The 17,533-nt window shown below is 39.9% G+C and overlaps 2 protein-coding genes across 7 annotated transcripts in view; one reads left to right on the top strand and one right to left on the bottom strand.

The window, feature by feature from the left end:
- The first annotated feature begins 1,720 nt into the window (after positions 1 to 1,720).
- On the top strand, positions 1,721 to 2,761 carry LOC109471380 (somatostatin receptor type 5-like). Its single transcript, XM_019770668.1, has one exon. The coding sequence runs from the start codon at positions 1,721 to 1,723 to the stop codon at positions 2,759 to 2,761; it is 1,041 nt and encodes a 346-aa protein (XP_019626227.1).
- Positions 2,762 to 7,965: 5,204 nt separating this feature from the next.
- Positions 7,966 to 17,533, bottom strand: part of LOC109471442 (prominin-1-A-like) — a 49,673-nt gene continuing 40,105 nt past the window's right edge. For 2 of the 6 annotated variants that reach the window (XM_019770757.1, XM_019770755.1), the window contains 5 exons: positions 16,838 to 16,922; positions 15,471 to 15,512; positions 12,870 to 12,893; positions 9,817 to 9,863; positions 7,966 to 8,180 (listed from right to left, as the gene is read on the bottom strand). In XM_019770757.1, coding sequence (XP_019626316.1) covers positions 16,847 to 16,922 — 76 coding nt within the window. In that variant the 3' untranslated portion in view covers positions 7,966 to 8,180; positions 9,817 to 9,863; positions 12,870 to 12,893; positions 15,471 to 15,512; positions 16,838 to 16,846. Of the gene's footprint in view, positions 8,181 to 9,816; positions 9,864 to 12,869; positions 12,894 to 15,470; positions 15,513 to 16,837; positions 16,923 to 17,533 lie in introns of those variants that run through there. The other 4 variants (XM_019770756.1, XM_019770758.1, XM_019770759.1 and 1 more) reach the window with 4 other exon arrangements.

Raw genomic sequence — 17,533 nt, 5'->3', positions numbered from 1 at the left:
CATGGATACAGTCTGGCCAATGGATACTGCTTGGCCAATTTGATACTGTCTTTTGCGGCCACCTAAACATCTGCTTGGAGATTAGACTAGACTGCATACCAGGTACTTACTTAGGAGCTCCCGCGTCTCGTGACGAATGAGGCAGTCAATGTAGTCCAGCTTGTTTCAGCAGCTAGACTCAAGGCTTCTTTCCAGCTCTTGTTCACGGACTGAAAGTCCCTCTCGACTGACTGTCGCCAGTTCATTTTAGACGTTCTTCTCCGTCCTTCTGGGAACCACTGTAGGACCTGGTTGGCGAGTCTGACAGGCGGGAGTCTGATGACAGCGTGTCCTAACCAGCTGAGGCGGCGTTTGCATATGATGGAGGACACTGCTTGTTGATTAGCTTGGAGTCTGCATAACTTCACATAACTGCCTAAAACGAGCATTTAATTGACAACCACCATGCCAGCCCCTTCGGGGTTCGTGTTGATAGGTGCATCACAGCCGTTTCGTGCATATTTTGGGGGACATCGTTATTCTGAAAAGGGTACCAACACTTCTGTTCAGTCCATCTGTTTTCGTGATCGATGAACAGCCGTGAAGAAAGTGAAGGCGATTGGGGCCAAGGGACTCAAGTACGTGTGAAAAGGTATTCAGTTGCATAGATTCATTTCACGATCACCCTTTTATAGTTTGGAATATTAGGTCACGTTGTCGACTCCTGAGAGCGTACGCGTACGTTCTAGATGTTCGCATTGCTTCGGAGGATATTGGTGAAGAAAGCATCGCGTTTCTTGTGTTTGAATCTTCGAATTTTGTATAGCCGGTATAATCGTCCTTCGGTGTAACACACCAGCTTCGCGGGCACGCGGCGCGGCGGCAGCTGGCTAAATTACGCCGTACGACTTGTTACACCTAACCCTTGAACATCTAACTCTAAACATTGTTTAAAGCTATCCAATGAATTGGCGGTGAATGAAAACTGGCGGGCAAGATTTTCAGTCGGGGCACGCGCAGCGACAATTTCTGTCTCTACAAGAAGAGCCAACTCTGATACCATCTTGCTGAAGCAGGTAAGAACTTGCCGACTGGAGTGTCGTCTTCACGCGTGATGTAATTTGGACGCAGCCTGTCGAAAACATCGGCGTCTATCGCACGCAAATGACGTTACTTACTCGAGTGTAACTCTATTAGCTCTATTGAATACATCAATGGCAGAATAGACTCTGACTCCAAATCAAATTTCCTCGTTCGGCACCGCGCACTGTTTGCATAAAGGTCGCTCCATAGACTGAAAATGAGGAGAAGCGATTTTACAGTGATGGGCGGACGGATTTTTCTGGTACTAGCCGCTTTGCTGGTGTGGAGAGGAACAGCGCTAGAGCAACCAGGAGTTGCAGTAACGAAATATTCGCCGCGGACAGGGCTGTCGTGTTTCCAGGCCTGCACGGGGTGTCTGAATCAAGTATCAGTCGCGAGTCGTTTGGGCGGTAACTGTCATGTCGTCCAGAGATGCTTGGAGACTTTCCAACATATTCTCGGAAAAGCTGCGGTTTTCTTAGCTAGTTCTTGCATTAACAACAACAACAACAACGACAGCAGCAAGAACAACGTCGTGCATCGTGACAAATTTTCCGCGAAGGCTTTCCTAAACTATACGAGTCTGTGGCACAAGACTGTACGAAACTGCAGCCAATATTGTTCGGATCCGGGCATGCAGTGAACGCCTCCAACGGACATGGAACGTTTTCTGACAACTCACGCCACGTCGTTAAACATTTCAAGAGAGACGTCTCCATCAGACTTAACTTCCATCCCATCGGAGCTGGCCCTAACGGTGGTCGGCGCGGTTGTGTCGGTCGGTCTGCTCGGAAACGCTCTCGTGTTCTACACCCTGTCCGGTCGAGCTCGCTCTCACGCAGTCATCAGTTCCTACATCCTGAACCTCTCCGCGGCGGACTCCCTCTGTGTTCTCACCGCTCCGCTCATGCTCTCACAAGACACGTTCGACGCCCTGCTACCCTTCCTGGGAAACGTCGTCTGCGTGTGCGGGCAGACCCTCTACATGGTCACGCTGGCGGCTTCCATGCTGACCTTAGCGACGATGTGCGTTGAGCGATACCTAGCCGTTGCTCACCCACTACAATCCCTCCGATGGCGTTCCGTAGGAAAAGCGCGGGCAGCCTGTGTGGTGACGTGGGTCGTAGCCGTGCTACTATCTCTCCCTATGTTCATCCTTTGGAAACTAGATGGAACCAGCGACGACCTGTGTGACTGGGACGCCGACCAGCTCTGGCTCTCCGTGTACTACAGCGCGTACGGCGTGGTGCTGGGGTCTCTCGGAGTCCTGATCTTCGTCCTTTACTGCTGCATGCTTGCCCGACACGGCGCCAGACGAGACGACCAGCAGCCGGACAGCTGCCACGAGTCGCGCCGCATCCGGGCCGCTCAGAGAAAAGTCGTGCGGATGGTCCTGATACTACTGATGGTCCTGTCCCTCTCCTACCTCCCTTACTACACATGGTGGCTGGTACGCGTCACGCATGACTTCTCGACGATAGGATTGAGTTCTCAGACGTTTGAAAGGTTAGAGTTCGGGTTGTTCACGCTGACGTATCTCAACAACTGTCTGAACCCCTTCATGTACACGCTGTTGAGTGAGAACTACAGGGAGACGTTCCGAGCGGCGTGTAAGTGCCTGCCCCACTGTTGTTGTTGTAGTACTTGTGACCGTCCTGGGGCGATGCCTAGTCCAGCAGTGACCAACAGTGGTCTGTAAGCCATTGATTGATACTGAACGAATTTAGAAAAGCCCACTACGCAATGAAATATCTATCAAAACAGGTTGCTCACATAAGGGAACTCTTTAAGACTATTCAGACACGTAAGTGAACTCTTTTAGGATCAAAGTAACATTTTAACATAACAAAAGAAGCTAGTTTAATGTTCTAATGAGGTTGAGCAAGGAGGATATTTTCCAACGTTTATGTTAGGATGAATACTAAATTTTAGATAGGACTCTATGCTCAAATTTGATGGGAAAAGCTTGTATTTAATTCTTTTCAGTCCATTTCTACAATGAATGAATGAATGAATTTTATTTTGTCTTTTGACATTGTCGCCAGCCCATATGGGCTTATAAGATACCAGTACAGAAGTCATGATCATCATCATAAACATAAATCCAAGTCAATGTAATGTACAAAACTTTCTGCTGCTGCTATGTGTATATGGTATGAAGAAACAAGATGTCACAGAAGACGGAAATGTTGTTATTGATACCTTTATTTTACAACCGGTAACAGCAGTACAAAAATACACCTCTGCACCACTAGGCTCACTGTTTTATGCGTTTGTGGTTTTCAAAAATGTAATAAAAACTCTCACGTACATAGTGCAAGCAATGGAAAAACAATTATGTACTCGGACATCATATATGGTAGCTTATTTGAATGAAGAAAGCTAAAATAAAACTGTTGCAGTTTGCACTGGTATTTGATAGTGTCAAAGTGTTAAAATATAACTTAGTTTTCCATTAGTATTAGCCCCAAAAGTTTAACGATGGTACCATTTTCTAGTAAACAAATTTCAAAAGTGTTTTGCATGAAATTCATATCCAACACAGACATGGATATACTGTCTAGTAGTACATGAGAAACAAAAAAATAGAAAATTTTAAAATCTGCACAAAATTAGTGTCATTTTAGAACCAAAATTCCATGACATGTAACGTTACATACTGCTTGCTTAGCATAGCTGTTCAAAAATGTGTCATGCAAGTGCTCGCACCTCATTCACTTTGCAATACTCAGCACACCTTGCCAGAAACTTAACATATACATATGGCTAATTTTCTACATTGTCACTCAACAATATACACACAAAAATGTTGAACTCTCACATCACTCTCTCTCAAACGTCTCGTCAATGTGCATGTAACCCTTACGTTATACATTGTACCCGCTCCGTAATACATAGTATGTATCGATGTATAAGTCTTGTACGTAAGCCATTCAGCTGTAGAGAACAAAGTTTTTGGATATGGATGTAACAATAATGATTTGTCAAATGCAGACACTAGAATAGCACACACTATTCCAACCCTACATGTACATGTATTGTACAGAGAGTTGTCCTTTCTGTGTCCCTACTACACTGTATTATAGAGTTGCACTCAAGATTCTTGTATGGATTGAAGCAACACATTCAAATACATGTATAAAACCTGCTACTGCTCTTAAACACTGTGCTACGGCAAATCACCATTTTTGCCAAAAAATTATTTTCCAAAACCTTCTCCAATGGTATCGTCACTAAAGATAGACATAAAATTCAAACTGTCACAATGTTGACAACGAAGTCAGGCAAATGACACATCTTTCTCAAACCTTATAACTCTATACAAACACCAAGACACATGCAGCATTTTCTACAAGATTATCCTTACATCATTAAATTATGTATTAAGCTCCTGTTTCATTTCAAACTATTAGCATGATGTGGTCATGACTACATGTACATAATGATGCTATCACAGCCACATGCATTTTCATTTATAACTTAAAAGCAAAACACATGTAACCATAGACCAGACGCTTTGTCCAAAGTCAATTTGTAGTCCGTACATGGCACAGTTCATTCAGAAATGTACACTATCATTTCGAAAAATCCAACTTTCCTTAAGTCTCTTAATCTTTCCAGTTTGTCTAGCTCTCTGGTCTATTAAGATGCAGTTTTTGACACTCCATTACAAAATATCTTATCTTCAAAGTCATTCAAAAGGTTAAGGTTTTGGTACATGTACTTGTGGTTTGTTGTATAAGCAGGCTACTGTTTTAAGGGCATGCAAAATGTAAAATGGTACACAAAATTGACCAAACGAAAGTCCCAAAACATGTAGAGAATTTGAAAAACATGTTTGCACACAATATACTTCAAAGGCCCTTGTTAAAAAATTTAAACATACAGAATGACTGATGGTATGAAAAATTCTGTTAAAGAATATGTAGAGGCTGAAAAAAGTTATCAAAAGCATTTCACTCTCCTGATTTCTATTGGAATTTTTTTCTCACTTTTTGAGACAAAATATTTTGCAAAATATTTCAACATGCAAATCTAAAATCATGCAGTAATTTCTATAATGATTTGTGCCATGTAGACCTAGAATAAAACAATTATAATGCAGCAAGCAGATTTCTGAATAAGAATTGCACTTAGCCTCAAAATTTACCATAAAATTTACACATCTTCAAGATTAAAAAAGAAATTAAACTCTAGTAGCAACTTGGTTAAATATATATGTATGAAATCAGTCCTTTACAATTCACCATATTATATGTTAAATAAAAGCAATCACCATACGTTTCTGAAAGGAAATTAATCTCTTTTTTTCTTCATTTTTATAGCAGGAAGTCCTGCTCCTGTTTTCCTACCCCAAGTTCTAAACTACAAATTGTCATACCGGCATTCAAGTACACCAAAAGCACATCCAACGTCTTTTGTACAACTTTTGGAAAACGCACATGCAAAACATGATGCTATTTTATGTACACGTCTCCTTCACAATGCTTCTGAAGCCCACAACTTTAGCTGAATTTTTTTCTGATTTCCATCCAAACTGTACACATCCTACTACATGTACCTTTCTACTTCATATAAGCTTTACTTGTCTGCAGCTACTGTAGATTACATCACAAATATCAATCAATTTTTTGATGCAAGGGTAAAATAAACCCCACTTGCTATAACATATCATACTCTGTACCTACATGGTTGACTATATTTGATAAATGCAACCTTCTTAATATTATTGATAAAACTCAATTTTATAGCAAAGGGTTGAAAGAAAGTACCAGAAATACTGAAAATGTACTTAATTTTAGTTAACTTTTTCCCTGCTATGAGCTACTTTGTTCACCAGATTTACGTCAGTTACAGCATTACTTAGTAAGCAGAGGGTTGATCAAACATTTTTATGGCTGAAAATGTCAACACTGTCAATTCCATTCTTGTAGAAAGTTGATTTGGTGTCTTTTTACTTGTTTAGCTCAGTTGTGTTTAGCACATTGGCCATTGTAGGTGATATTTTATTTAACAAACCAACGTTTTACCAGTTAAAATTTAACATGTTTTTTTTCAACATACTCTTGACAATGTAATACTTGACCATTGTCAACATACAACAAGAAAATTACAATAAGTAATAGAATCATTCAAAACTCATAATTGATTTGGTTCAAGCTTTCGTAGTGTATGTTTGTTTTGCACTTTTCCAAGTACTCCTTTTATATATATATATAGTATATACACGATGTAGAAATGTATATATATACTTTTACCTGAACTGGGGTGTGACGTCACTGAGTAATACTGAGGAAGGCATCTCTCTCGGAGACACTTCTTGAAGAGGGGCCAGTTTTACACTATTAATACTGTACTTACAATGTAGGATTTGCTTTTAACTGACAGTTGCCATTTTGGAATCATCAAACTACATTTTGTATCACAAAACACAACGGAACACACTTTTTATACTATCATGAAAGTTCATCTGTGTTGGTAGTTACATGTTTAAAGTTAAGACTTTTGGTCCAACCAGATACCTTTGACCCAGTGTTGACGTCACACTTCAAAGAAGCCACGTGACAAGCTTCACTGGGTCAGTCTACTGAGGAAGACCAGAGTGACTGGTCGAAAGCTCTAGGTGAGAGAATTTTTTGTGTTGGACCAAAAGTCTTAACTTTAAACACAGAACACACTTGTACACTTCTACTCATTGCAACTGTCCACCATGGCTAAATTTCATCAAAACTAATCTAAATTCGAAGTAAAGTGCTATTGGCTCCACCCCTGTGGTGTGGCCAAAAAATTCTATACGCAAACATTACTGCACAAGCTATGCTGTCATTTTATACATCACAGTTGGTCCACTGTGTTATGAAATTAGGGTTGGAACTACATTGAATAGCAAAGTTCATTATCAAAGAACCACTGTCTTGTTTAACAAGAGCTGACCAAGGACCAACATTTTGATGACCATCACTAGTAGAGGGATAAATCTCTCTGAGTACTCTAGCGGACAATTGAGTACTCTGCAGTTCTCTTTGGATTAGGCATTGTTCTCCCAAATACTATCTCAGATCTCTTGCAGTCTGTTACAAGTCTCTTTTTTACAGCTGTTTTGTTATGTAAATTTCCCATTGTTTGAAAAGTCTCTTTCAAAATTACCTGTGAAAACATGGCTGCTGTGATGTTGTTTTTATGTCATTGTCATTCTATTGTTAGGGTTAGACACTAATCCCCATTTAATTATCTATTGTTCAAAACAATTGATGGTATCTGAGGGGGTCCAACCTTAGGTGTCAAGAAGGAATCTACAGCAGTTCTCTTTGGAGTCTCTTCTTGTGGGGACAGATCTCTAGAGCTCTTCCAGCTCTCTTTTGGTCTTGTCCTTTGTGATGAGTCTGTTTTAGTACTCTCTTGTCCGCTAGAGTACTCAAAAGATTTATCCCTCTACTAGTGCATCTGTCATCTACATCAGGGCAATTATGACTGGTCCACTGTGCACTGACGCTACAAGGTGTTACTGGTTCACTGTGCACTGAAGCTAGGTGTTACTGGTTCACTGTGCACTGAAGCTAGGTGTTACTGGTTCACTTTGCACTGAAGCTAGGTGTTACTGGTTCACTGTGCACTGAAGCTAGGTGTTACTGGTTCACTGTGCACTGAAGCTAGGTGTTACTGGTTCACTGTGCACTGAAGCTAGGTGTTACTGGTTCACTGTGTACTGAAGCTAGGTGTGTTATTGGTTCAATGTGCACTGAAGCTATACACCTAGCTTCAGTGCACAGTGAACCAGTAACACCTTGCTTCAGTACACAGTGAACCAGTAACATCTAGTTGCTTCAGTGTACATTGAACCAGTCATAATTTGCCCTGATGAAGGTGACAGAAGGTCACATCAAAATGTCAACAAGTGGTTGTGAATACAAAACTTTGCTATTCGATCGTTCCCCAACCCAATGGCAAAATTACTTAATACAGAGTTTGGACCTACAGTTCTACAGTACCATCATCTTACACCTGTAATGGGACATTGCGGGAGGGGGGCGGTGTAAGGCACTGAAGGCGTAACTTGTGCTGGAGTTGTCTACTCGCTGATAACGGCCTACAAGTGGTGCACCACTCCCACTCTGCTCCTGGGGACAAGAAAGGAAGGGGGAGGGGGGTGATGTTAGAACAAGTGTATGTGTGATGAGGCATAAGACATAACAAGCTATGTAGTCTTAGCCTGGTTACCAAACCTATTACTGTAACATGTATATTACATGTATATAAATAGCTCCTAAGCACTACATTGCAGAGAGGATGTAGGACTCGGGAGCTATAATAGGTTTGGTAACCAGGCTTAGCTAATCTAAATGTTATTTCCTTTTGGCTGTGGCCAGCTCTAGCTAGCAAAAGTACAACAAGTGCTTCTGTCAACTCACAAACAGTCCAACAGTTTTATAAGCCTCAAGAACTATCGCTGACTGAAACCTCCTCTTAATTTTGCAAGGATTTCCTTCTCTTGTGTCTCTACTTTTTTTCTCACTGACCAAAAATGCCACATTTTGAAAGAAACAACAAAAAAAACAACATCTGAGGAACATTATTTTCCACAAAACGTTCCAAATGATTATGTTTTGCCTTATACAACAGCTACTTATTTGACCTTCAACCAATCTCTGTGATGAATCAAACAGATTTTTACATCAAAAGTCATTTAGTCGTACAAAATATCAATCACCAACACAACACAGACCCAACACAGACATGCGAGCAAAAACCTGACCGTACTAAAACCATATATGCACACGAGTGTACTTAAACCGCATCTATACATTGAATTTTTCCTGTATGTAAATCGGCAAGCTTTGACGTACGCCAGATTGTATGTCAGCTCTGGCGGTAATATACAATCTGAAGGTATGTTCTTGACGTACATCAAAGCAGGCCGATTTACATGCAGGAAACATACAACATACTTTTTTGTATGCTTGCATGTCTTTACAGTTTTCATATTGTCAGGTTTTAGCCTGCATGTAAACCAGGTCACAGCCACATCACGACATCAATACAAGCCTCTTCTTACCCTCATGTTAATTGTCGGCCGACAGATAGAGTATAGAGAGAGGGGGGAGCTGACAGTAGGTACATTAGAAAAGAGTACATCATGCAGTGGTACAATCATTAAATACTTTCCCTGACTTTGAACAACAATGTCCATCACTAGTCAAGTTTTCTACTTTTCTTGTTTGCAAAACTGCAAAATATTGTGTGGAACCAAATCTAGAATATTTGCACTATCACATAGAAAAAGGAAACAGTTAAAATTTGTGCGGAATTTGGGAATATCTTTGTACAGCAATGAGCTTGGAAAGTTCTCATGTAGAATACATGTACTTGGCAGTTGAATTCGATCATTTATGTCGGAAGAAAAGAGAAGAACTCACAGTTAGGACATTGTTTGTTGAGATACCACAAGTTAGGCTACTAACTCAGGCTACTAACAGTTATATAGTTTCTGCAGTGAGACTGTGTGCCACCCATACAAGTATGATAAGATGTAGAAAAGGATACTAAAAGCCACAGTTTTGTTTCATACTTCTTGCCATATCAGACAAATATGAACAGTTTATTTGCAACTCTTTGTAGTTTGTAGATTTGAAAAAATTAATTGGCTGTTTCATAATTGATTGATAGATGGAAAACTATGGCTTCTAGAATGTGGCAATCAGAGATAGCAGTAATCGAGATGGCGAAGAAAAAAGGTGAGAAAAACTCTGAACTTACATAGTGTTCATGGAGGGCAAATGTAGAACTGCAACCTCTCTTACTCACTAGACATGGAACGTAAACAAACAACATGTGGTAAACAACAACAAAGGTAAACAAAAGGTGACATCACAAGCACAGTAATAATGGTGTTACAGTGAGCCATGCCTAAGTTGTAACATGTTCATTTTGCAAGAGTCAGTATCATGTTTATACAGAGTCAATGGTAGTTTGTGTGGCAGTTGTAGTTTTACATTAAGTGCAAACACAAACAGGCATCCAAAGCTGATACAAAGGAATTTTCATGTGTTACCATTAAAATGACAAACAAAACTTGCGGGTACTACTGCAGATTATATCATCTAAAAGGAGAATTGGGTGGTTCAGATAAAACAGGGTCACATATATCACAGGATGATTCAATGTTGTTACTCTGAAAGGCAGCAATGACATGCTACACAGACTGTGAGCACAGTTTTGTGGGGCTTTTATGTTGCTTCTTTGATTGTGATTACCAAAGTAAATTTATGAGCTGTAAGTTTAGCTGCTCAATTCAGCTTGCAGACATAAAAGACATGGCCGAGAATGGTGTGAAAGAAACATGTTTGTCTCAACAGGTTGATATTCACATTCACAAATTATAAAACTTAACCTTTGGCATGCCGAATCACCAGTGTACCCACACCATTACGGGGTGCTGAGTCACCCACTGCATGCAGGTGGTTATAAGGGGGCCTGCAAGGCGTAATCGGGCCTTTTTAGTCTTCATAATCCCTAGGCAGCCTCTTCAAAAATCAACATAATTCGTAATAGTACATTAGCTGCAAGCGTAAAGTCATAATCAGCTCTGAGAATCTAACGTAATTCGTAATCGGTGGCAAAATTTTTGCGTAATTCGAAATCACTACCCCTCCATGCAGGCCCTCTTAAAACGTATAGCAGCTTTTTGGGGTGGGCGACTTAACAGCCAATCTACAGCCTGCATTCCTTGTTAGCCAGGCAAGGAAGGATTTTGGTAACCCCACGTACCAGCGAGCTCCAACACTCAACCTTCCCTCATCACAACACAGACTCCCTTTCTACCTCCTCAGGCCCAGCCTGCCAGCCCCTGTGGATCTCTGGTCTGTCAGCAGACACAGACAAACCCACGTTAGGCCACACCAATTTCATTGGTTGGTTCTCAGATTTTTTTAGAAAAAATGTGAAGCTACAGCAAAGAGACATGAACTGTCGCTCTTTCCTACAGCATTTTGTATTTTGTCAAGTTGATTGAATTAAACTGAACTGAACAACAGGGCAAGAAAATGAAAACAGGCCTTGGCATCCTATGATAGCCCCAAAATAATCATAGGAGCCATGAAGTCAACATACCAGGCTGGTTTAAAAGTTAAACGATGAATTTTGAACTTTTAATGAAACCACTGGTTTGATAGATCATGGAAAAGCTGCAGCTAGAAAGAAAAGGACTGTGTTCAACTGTTTGGGGCAAAATATGAGCATTTTTCAATTGATTCTGAACCAGAATTTTTTTCACAAATCAGAAAAAAATGAAGCAGGCGAATCCGTGAACCAACAAATTAAATTGGTATGGCCTAAATAGTGGTAGCTGTGATTATAGCACCTAGCATGTTTGAGTAACTACAACCCACATTACATGGTTGTAGCTGTGATTAAAGGGCATCTAGCATATTTTATAACATCTTTGGCTAGTCAGGGGACAGTCTAGCACCTAGCATAGCAGGTTTTGGTAGTCTAAGGGGACAGCCAAGCACCTAGCATGGCATGTTTGGGAGGTCAGGGGATTGCCCTGTATCTAGCATAGAATGTTTGCGTAATCTATGGGACAGTTTAGTTAGGGTTTTTCTGTACATTTTAAAAAGGTCGACTTCATTCTTAACTATCCAGTATACACCCTACAACTACAATGGCATCCTTCTTCCTTCGGAAGGCTGGTAGAACCAAGCAGCCTAAAATTCAGCACCATGGACAGGGCTATTGGAAAACATGTTTTTTTAATCAGATTTTGTAGCTTTAAGTGCCCAGAACTACTGCAGATCAAAGAGACCAACACCGAGGTATACAACTGAGATATCCTTCTTATAGCTGGCTCTTTTAAATAACTAAAGGCAGGATCGTACAAGGGAAGCAACAATAATGCAGGGATTGGTATAGGCTGCTGGCTGGCTTGTAGTGAGCTGCATGAAATGACATTAAAGCAGGTTGACTGTTGGAGCACCTGTTACATGTGGTTACATTCCTTCCACTCTTGGCTGCACAATGAAATGGCTTTAGTAAGTAAGTAAGTTAGTGGTAATGATTACAAAAAAGTAGAATGCTGCCTGGTTAGTACTCAAGGGTGAGGGGGTGAATTTGACATAAAGCTTCCAAATTTGTTGTTCTGTTTTCGATTCAAAATTAGTATTAGAGGGTAAGTTGGGTGCAAGCAATGACATGTCTGCTAATGTAATGGGATCATGATCACTGTTGAGTGCTGACCATATATGGGGATATTGACCATACATGGAGATAATGACCATACATGGAGATAATGACCATACATGGAAATAATGACTTCTGAAAATAGTTTCAATGATGACCATTGTTCATGATTTGAGTACAGATTAATACAATTAAATTTTCATGGTATATCTGCTGACTAATAGATTACAATAATTATGAGGATATTTTTTATATTCTTTAGTTTATGTACATCAAGAACACATGGAATCTCACTGTACATTGGGAAATTTCGACACATTCATTGTTCATCATTTGTTGATTCTGATCATATAACGTTACATGGTTTGAAAGGTAGACAATTAACTATGCCATGATCACCCAAATTCAAATCAATGCCCCTCCCCGACATTTAAAGTACAGTACAAATTGTACACATCCAAACACCAACTTGGAGTCAAGGAAACCGTGTTATATATAACTGTACAGCATTGGCTTTGTTGCAAGAACCTTTTTACAATGGATAGAAATGGGTACAGCTGAAGCTACCACAGCTGACTGAAGTGTGTGTTACATTTGGTGGGAAAGCAAAAGGGGCAGGCACGCACGCCTACCTCGGAGCCTTGTGGAGCACCGCTCTGTAAGCAAGGGGAGAAGGGAAGGAGTTACTGATGGGATCCCAACACCAACACCAACGCAACACCAACACATGCATGGCAGCTACTACTATTACCAACTACACTACAGGCAAGACAAGCCCATATGTGTTTACATGTAATCCCACTCCAATACATGGTGTAACATTTAACTGTCAGCTTTGTAAGAATGCCTCTGTATGGAAATAGGTACTGGTCTTGGCTTGCTGAAGGTTTATGTAGCTCCAATTGATGTCAATGACAACCGAAACAAGATTTCTATTGAGTAAGATGCCATCATGAAAGTTCAACTGTGTTTGTAGCTACATGTTTAAAGTTAAAACTTTTGTTCTCACCCAGAGCTTTTGGCCACATGACAAGTCTCACTGGGTCAGTATATTGAAGAAGACCAGAGTGACTGGTCAAAATCTTAAGGTGAGAACCATTCTTTGTGTTGGAACAAAAGTTAAACTTTAGACACTGATCAAGATGGTCAATTTTCGGGAGAGTACAAATGTTAGGTATACTATATTGGAATGGGAGTCACTGTATCATAACAACAGCACACTCTAAATATGGCAGAGAGCAATTGATAGAAAAGTCAACAACTGCAAAGTTAGGAAGCTCTGCATAGTGAAGGCTAACAGAAGAAGAAGCCCATTTCTGAGAGTGTATTTTCCAGAATTCAATAAAAAATCATGTTCAATGTCACCAAGCAGCTATGCTAATGTTTGTATGGGAGGGAGGAGGGGGTTGGATGCAGCCTACAGTACAAGTAAAAGTAGTAGTGGAAGGGCAAAGTATAGAACATAAATGAGGGGGAGAGAGTCAGAACTCACAGACAGAAGTGGTGCGAAACATAGTGCGGCCTGACTCCTTGCTGGAACAGTGCATTAACAGAAATCATGGGACATAAGACAGAAATATCAAGAAAGGAAAGAATCAAGAAGAAGAGCAAGTGATAGTCTTATAGAAAATGAATTACAACAGAGAGTATATTCATAGTAATGATGAAGCGAAATGTATAGATTACAAACTTAGAAAGAAATTGATATCCTTGGAAATATGGAAAATTATGACTGATGACAGACAAAAGGAAGAAGGGAGGGGGCAGAATGGAAGTAGCAACAAGCAGGAAGACATAATTATACTTAATAAACAACAAGGACAATAACAGAACATCCTACCACATGGGAGGCAAAAGAAATAAGAAGCATTATAGTGGGATACACATCAAGGGTACAGACCACCGAGTTCACAAAAGAAAAGACGGACAAAGATCGATGGATAAAGAAAGGCAAAGGGGCTTCAATGAGAACAAGATTTCTACACAACATATCAGAAAGAAACGTACAGATCACTGACAGAAACTACAAAACAAGGAAGCTAGAAGACTAGAAAATAGGGCAGCAGAGAAGGGATACCACGCTGGGGGTACATGATGATGGCAGGACAGCATCTAAAAGCACCATTTTTCCCACAGTATCTTAAAGTAGCAACTGTAGCATCTTGGAGCTACTATTTTATTTTTAATTTCCCAAGAAGAAGTTCCAATTGAAAGTAGGTCCAATTCTAACACAGACTGTCTTTATCTGTGATTAACAATTAATCAAAGTATTTGGCCCACTTTCCTAACATTTTAGTCTATTTTAAAGTTGAAGTAGTTACTGCAGCTATTTTCTGTATATGGTGAGTAGTTGTTCACACATAGACTATTTTGATTCCAAAATTTCCCAATATACAGTAATTCTGGTCAATGCAGTGTCCATAACAATCTTGAACAACTTTCTGTACCTGGAAGTGAGAGCTACTTGTTAACTGACAATACATCTACTTAAAGTTCAATTGTTTTCTTTTCTGAATGACAAAGACAATATAACATACTGAGAAAACAACATACTCTTGCCACAGCAAAGAAAAAATTTTTAGAAATATCTTTTATATCTCAACTTCAATTTTGTATATTTTTGGATGCAGCACTTATAAAACTGGCTGCACATTTGCAGTGTTTTCTTACATAAACATGTGTAAAGGACTGTGTGCCCTTGTTTGATAATAATATCCCAGGGAAGACGAAGAGGGAAAAAATTTGATTACCATGCAGATGCATGATTTAATTAGACTGGGAAGGTGGAGAGGTTGGTTCTGATTAAGAATTGATTAACTACAGTGAAACATCAACACACGTTGGTGTCACTAATTTTCACACAGACAAGGTTACACAATACAATGTTGTTACCATTTTACTGGCATGTAACTTCTTACATACATACATAGTGAAACAGTAGAGTCTACACTACAATATAGCCAAATGTGAGTGAAGCAATGTGAAAGAAATAAAGTTCATGCAAATATTTATATTTTGATAAATGTTTGCATTAATTACAATGATCAATGTTCAGATAATAATATTGAAGTTAACTGCATTGAAGTTCTGAAAAGAGCGAGAGTATACAGTTGCATTAAAACAATTACAGTTGCATTAAAACAATTAAGCTTAAGTATACAGTTGCATTAAAACAATTCTTCTCTATGTTGTGTGTGTACGTGTATGTCTTGAAAACAACACAAAATCCTTACCTATGCCAAGCGGGAGGTGCAGATGGTTGTTTCCTGTCCATGCTGAAAGGAACACAACAATTCAATTCTAAGGTCTCCTCAACACACACAGGAAAGAAGATTATATAGGACAATGAAAAGCCCTAAAACTTAAAGGCATCCAGTATAATTTCAAGGCCAAAAAAAATTCTGGATGAGGAAATCTGTGTGATATTGACATCTACTGCCATTCTTTAGCACATTTTCGTCGTCATTACATGACATAGTTGAATCATTTGAAATAGCCTACATGTGTATAAACAAGCTATGCGAGGAGTCCTTTTATTTTTGGTGCCACCAATAAATAGCTAGAACCAGCTATGAAACAAAAAAGTAACATCAAATTTTTGTGTCACAGATATCAGTATGCTATGGTATAGGATTTATGAAAAGAATGACTAGACTTTGAAAATCCAGATTTGTCTCCCTGAAATTGCACTGGGCGCCTTTAGAAGAGGTACAGTAGGTACAGCATACATGCACATGTACACGTACACGTGAGTTTAATAGCTGGAAGCCTGAAACACACAAAAAGGGATGAGAAGGGTTTTCTGACAGCCATGCCAGGCAAGAGAAAGATGGGAGCAAGTTTGTCATTCAGCTAACTGAATTACACAAAAAAAGATGAAATTGACACCAATTTTCCACATTGTCATTTACAGGTACAGTCATGTTGTTCAACGCACTAATTATACTAAATTTGCATACCCCTGAAAACCCCAAACCATATCCATGGTTCTATATATACTAAACAAAAGCCCAGCTATTCTCCATTAAAAAATATGCAGTAAATGCTCACTCTAATTCCCCAGAAGTTGCAGCTACATTTTGCCATTCTCAGAATGCAAGTACTATTATCAAAAAAGTTTCATTGGATAAACAGTTAATAGTTATCTCTTCTAATCCAGCAATTCCTACTGAAAGAAAGTTTTCCAGTGAGAAACCTTCACGAGCTCTACAGCACCAAGAGAAGAAAGTTTGGGGAGATCTAAGAGAAAAGCTGTTAGATTTAGGTGTAGATGTAGGTAATCTACCCTAGGACCCAGACTAGTATTGGGCTGTTAGCCATTTTCCTTCAGCAGCCAAGAGCCCTTCGCCTGCCTATCTAAATTACTGCTACAGGGTAGCTAAGCCTGGGGGGAGTTTGGCTAGCCTGGCCAATGACAGCCAAGAGAGGTGACACCAGACTAGTAATGGGGCCGGACAAACTCACCCCGGGCTCAACTCCCCCTGTTGTAATAGCAATTTAGATAGGCGGGCGAAGGGCTCTTGGCTGCCGAAGTAAAACGGCTAACAGCCTGATACTAGTTTGCCTCCCAGGGTAGTAGGTAAACCTAAAATGTTTTTGCCTGATATTGTCAGAGATCGGACTCTCGGACCCGGCTGGGGTTAAAGAAAAATGCCTTCTGGAAGCCGGGGCTCGGGGTCGTGGCGCTGCAACAAAAAACAAACTTCTCACTCCACTTTCACTAACTTCACTTTCAATAACACTCTCCTGTGCATCCTACCATATCATGTTAAGACACTGAGTAACCTACTCAGGTTCAAAAAAGCTATCGCACACAGTGTCACATGAGCCTCAATCTCGAATTTATGTCTTTCTAAATGTATTCACTGTATTTTCCATGTATGTGATAAATTTTTAATGTCTGAGCCTTGGAAGATTAGCCCTGCAGGACCAAAAGGCTTCGAAATAAATGAAATGAAATCCTGTAATTCAGTTCATGTTCACTAACAGTCTCCCGTGTACCAAAAATTATTTCACCATGTTGGTAGAACATACATGATGCATACTGAGGTTGTGTAATATACACAGGAGACTGGATATTGGAGTTTTCTTTTTTGCACAACAAGTCAAGTCTTACCTCTTTACATTTTGATGCTATCAGACATTTACCTCTGAGGAAGCTTTAGATCAGAGGAAGGTGTCTGATAGGCATCAAGATGTAAGGAGGTGAGACTTTACTTGTTGTGTACAACAAAACCCCAATAACCAGTCTCCTGTGAGTGCATATTACACATCTTCATTATGTATCATTGGAGAC

The sequence above is a fragment of the Branchiostoma belcheri genome, unplaced genomic scaffold, assembly GCF_001625305.1.
Source record: "Branchiostoma belcheri isolate BF01 breed outbred unplaced genomic scaffold, Haploidv18h27 scaffold25, whole genome shotgun sequence".
In the NCBI taxonomy this organism is placed as follows: Eukaryota; Metazoa; Chordata; class Leptocardii; order Amphioxiformes; family Branchiostomatidae; genus Branchiostoma; species Branchiostoma belcheri.
The sequence above is the reverse complement of the archived record's forward strand: the minus strand, read 5'-3'. Positions and strand labels throughout refer to the sequence as shown.